We start from the raw sequence: 3,780 nt of genomic DNA on the forward strand, positions 1-3,780 counted from the left end.
TTCTTATCTCCAATTCAGTCTCATAGGATATATGATAACTTAGTTGTCTCAAAATGTACATTAGAGCAAACTGAAAAAGTAACCCAAGTCTAGATGATGAATCCCTACAAAGCTTTTATTTTTTTCCGCAAACTCTCTGCAATGTACTATAAATCTATCTTGTTTTCTCTCAGACACCACCTACTACATCTGCGTTTCTGCTATAGTAAGTTTTTGCCGCACTGCCCTTCGGCAGTCAGTCCGCAACCACTAAGATAAACATTTCCAACCACAGAAAACTTCTTTCTCCATCTTAACTTTCTCCCAATAACCCTAAATCCTACCAGAATGTCTGTATTCCACTGATGAGTTTCCCAATGCTCCTCAAGGGACTGTTACTTCTTCCTATGTCTCTCCCCATCCTTCAGCTAATGAACTGTTTCTCCTTTAGCACAAGATGAAATGATAAAGAAGATACAATGTTAATTTTTGATCCCTGAATAGAATGTACTTTATTAAACAGAAGCTGGGCTCTCAAGGTCAAACCCCAGCCCCAAGGGCAGAAGGAAGGCACTGGGGACACAAAATGGTGAATTGAAAAGAGGATTGAGTGGTATTTGTGGGCCAGAGCAGTGGCAACACCAGAAGCAACACCAGCTTCTGCCAGGCAGCCTGCATGTCAGGGGTGAATTCTCTGCCAGAGTGAGTAGCCAGAACAATTACAATCACATTGCCCAGGAGCTATTGGGTGAGAGACAGAATGACAATTAAGTATGCCAAGTAGAAGTTTCCTAAAAGAGTTGTGGAAAATAATGGCTTAGTACCTACACTCACTCCCAAGTCCACATCTTCAACTGCTCCATGGGTTGTACCTGTACAATAAACTCAGAAAAGCCTGTCCTTCAATTTAATTTAAATTCTATGAGCCCTCCATTCAACATTTTTCTACCTACAGCCCTTGCCTTGCTCCTATTTCACTATTTTTATTTGCCTCTCTCCCTCCTTCTAATTTTTATATTCAAAGGATTTCATGGGTTCCTAGAATGAGTTTAGTAAAGCCTCCAACCAATGCAGCAATATGCCTCCACTTAGTCACAATACTGATGGGTAATTTAATAGAGAATTGATCTATTTTTCTTTGGGATGAATGGTCTAAAAATTATTCTCCCAAATATTTTCCTAACTTCAGTCATCAGGAATCACATAAGATATTTCTCCTTCCTTGAGATTGGACTTCATCTATCAAAAGTCAGATTTTATTTCTCCTTGAACAAATATGCTACTCTTTGATATTTTCTGGGGGTAAATACATCCAGTTCTGACAGAAGTTTCTGAAAATTTTTAAGCAAACTTCAGGCTGTTCACTGCGACACTAATGGTAAAGAGCCTGCCTGCCAGTGCAGATGTGAGGGATACAGATTTGATCCCTGGGTCGGGAAGACCCCCTAGAAAAAGAAATGGCAGCACATTTCTGTATTCTTGCCTGGAGAATCCCACGGACAGAGGAGCCTGGTGGGTTACAGCCATGGGGTCACAAAGAATCTGACACCTGAAGCGACTTAGCATGCATGCACAATAAGGCTGCTCACAGCTCTTTATGTCACTAGTCCTGAATCCAGGTGGGCTCAGTATGCCCGCTGGAAGTCTGTCCTCCTAACACCTAGTTTGATCTATGATTTCTGAGATCTTTGCTAGTCTTTCCAATCAAACACTCAACTTCCATTATTACTGCAAAGTAAAAAGCCACAGGGAATGCATGAACACTTCCTGAACTCATCCTGAAGTTCTCAGGATCCACGTGCAACTTGTCACAGTGTAACTCACTCAGCTCAGCGAAGGCACCTTTGAGGTTGTCCAAGTTCTTCATAGCTTCTCCGAAGGAGGTCAACACCTTCTTGCCATGGGCCTTGACCTTGGGGTTTCCCATTATGGCAGAGGCAGAGGACAGGTTGCCAAAACTGTCAAAGAACCTGTGGATCAAGGGGTAGACGACCAGGAGCCTATGAGATGGAAACATAGCAGATGGAAAATCAGCGACTCAGAAATTTTTGAAGAATTTGCTGGCCAATTTGCCAGGCTCATATTCACCATCCTCTCCCATGAAGTCCACTTCCTACCTGCCCAGAGCCTCACCTCCAGCCTCTTCTGCATTGACTTTGCCCCTCAGGCCAGTGATAGCAGCCTTCTCCTCGGCAGTAAAATGCACCATGATGTCAAGTCGTGGAGTTTACAGATGATCACAGAAGCATCAGAAACAAGTCTGTGCTGCTGCTGGATGCTATGGCCTTTTATTCTTTACTGATGAACTTCTGCCCCCTTGCTCATGCTTGTCCTTTGAAGTCATTGGTCAAGGTTAGGCTGTGTCCCTCAGGCATGGAGTAAGAACAGCTAATGGTCAGCAAGGAAGATGTATACTGAGTGTATGATAATGTGTTGGTTCCTGAGACACCCTTCCTTTGTTATGTCCTCCTCCATCCTCAACACTATTTTCCACTCATTCCCCATTTTCGCTCTCAGCTCTTCCCATGTCATCCTCCACGATGGCATCCATCTCTCCCATTCTCCTTCTCCCAGAATGATTCATGGAGTGTAGCTAAGCATCGGACAAGGAAGGAGTTCTATTCAAACCATTTTAGTATTGGTTAAGGATGTTGAGATGGTGACAAGGACAAAAACATGCTCAAGATAAAAAATACAATCATAGACAAGAAACTCAATCAGTTCTAGCTCTCTTGAGGAGTGAATTATAGCCAAGCTCTGGATTTTAATTTTCCAAGGGAAAAAAAAAAAAAAGAAAACACCTGCACACACATTTTTGGTTACTTCATGAAGCTGAATTGAAATGCAAGGAATCTACAGTACAACTAAGAGCTCAATCCCAAATTAAAATATCCAAAGGTTATTTCATAGAGAGAACAGGTAGAATAAGCTTACATCCTGTACTTCCAGGGAACTCTGTTCATTTCTCTGTGACAACAAGAGAAATTGTCCACTCTGGAGATATTGCTCCAAGTTTCCTTCTTGATTTTCTCTTCTTATTGATACCAGCAAGGCAGCTAAGAAGTCTGAAATTATTTAATGCTAGGACTTGTGATCACACTGAGGAATAAATGAATTGATATGAGAGGCTAGGTGTTGGAGTATGTTTAATGTTTGTTGAAGCCATCAGTGATGAAGACTTCAAATTTCTCTAGTGTCCTTGCTTTGTTTTGTATTTTGGTGTCCCTGTTGTCTGTAGGCTTCCCTAAGAACTTATCATCATCAAATAGAGTCTGTACCTTACAACTTTTTCATCTGCAACCAACTGTTATTTTACTGGAGCCCTATTGATATGATGGTAAGGAATGGGGGGCTGGGGGAGAAGCAGCCCATAATTGTATAATTAAAAATCAGCCTTTAGTGGATCATGTTTCCTGGACTGTGACCTTTACAAGTATTTCTAAGGTTCCCCCTCCCTTAAGAAAAATAAAAAAGACACCCTAGGATAGATTACCTAACCTCAGTCAGTTAGCTCAGTTGTTCAGGCGTGTCGGACTCTTTGCAACCCCATGGACTGTAGGATGCCAGGCTTCCTTGACCATCACCAACTCCTGGAGCATACTCAAACTCATGTCCATCCTGTTGGTGATGCCATCCAACCATCTCATCCTCTGTTGTCCCCTTCCCCTCCTGCCTTCAATCTTTCCCAGCATCAAGGTCTTTTCCAATGAGTTGACTCTTTGCATCAAGTGGTTGAAGTATTGGAGTTTAAGCTTCAGCATCAGTCCTTCCAATGAATATTCAGGATTGATTTTCTTTATG

General features: G+C 42.1%; 1 protein-coding gene across 1 annotated transcript; it reads right to left on the bottom strand.

Moving 5' to 3' along the window:
• Positions 1-658: 658 nt before the first annotated feature.
• Positions 659-2,188, bottom strand: LOC102399572 (hemoglobin subunit epsilon-1-like). The gene is made up of 3 exons (XM_044929438.1): positions 2,097-2,188; positions 1,753-1,979; positions 659-720 (listed from the first exon to the last, which is right to left on the bottom strand). Exons 1-3 carry the CDS (start codon positions 2,186-2,188, stop codon positions 659-661), a joined length of 381 nt encoding a protein of 126 aa, XP_044785373.1.
• Between the last annotated feature and the right edge of the window lie 1,592 nt (positions 2,189-3,780).

This window comes from Bubalus bubalis, chromosome 16 (genome assembly GCF_019923935.1).
Source record: "Bubalus bubalis isolate 160015118507 breed Murrah chromosome 16, NDDB_SH_1, whole genome shotgun sequence".
NCBI classification, from domain to species: domain Eukaryota; kingdom Metazoa; phylum Chordata; class Mammalia; order Artiodactyla; family Bovidae; genus Bubalus; species Bubalus bubalis.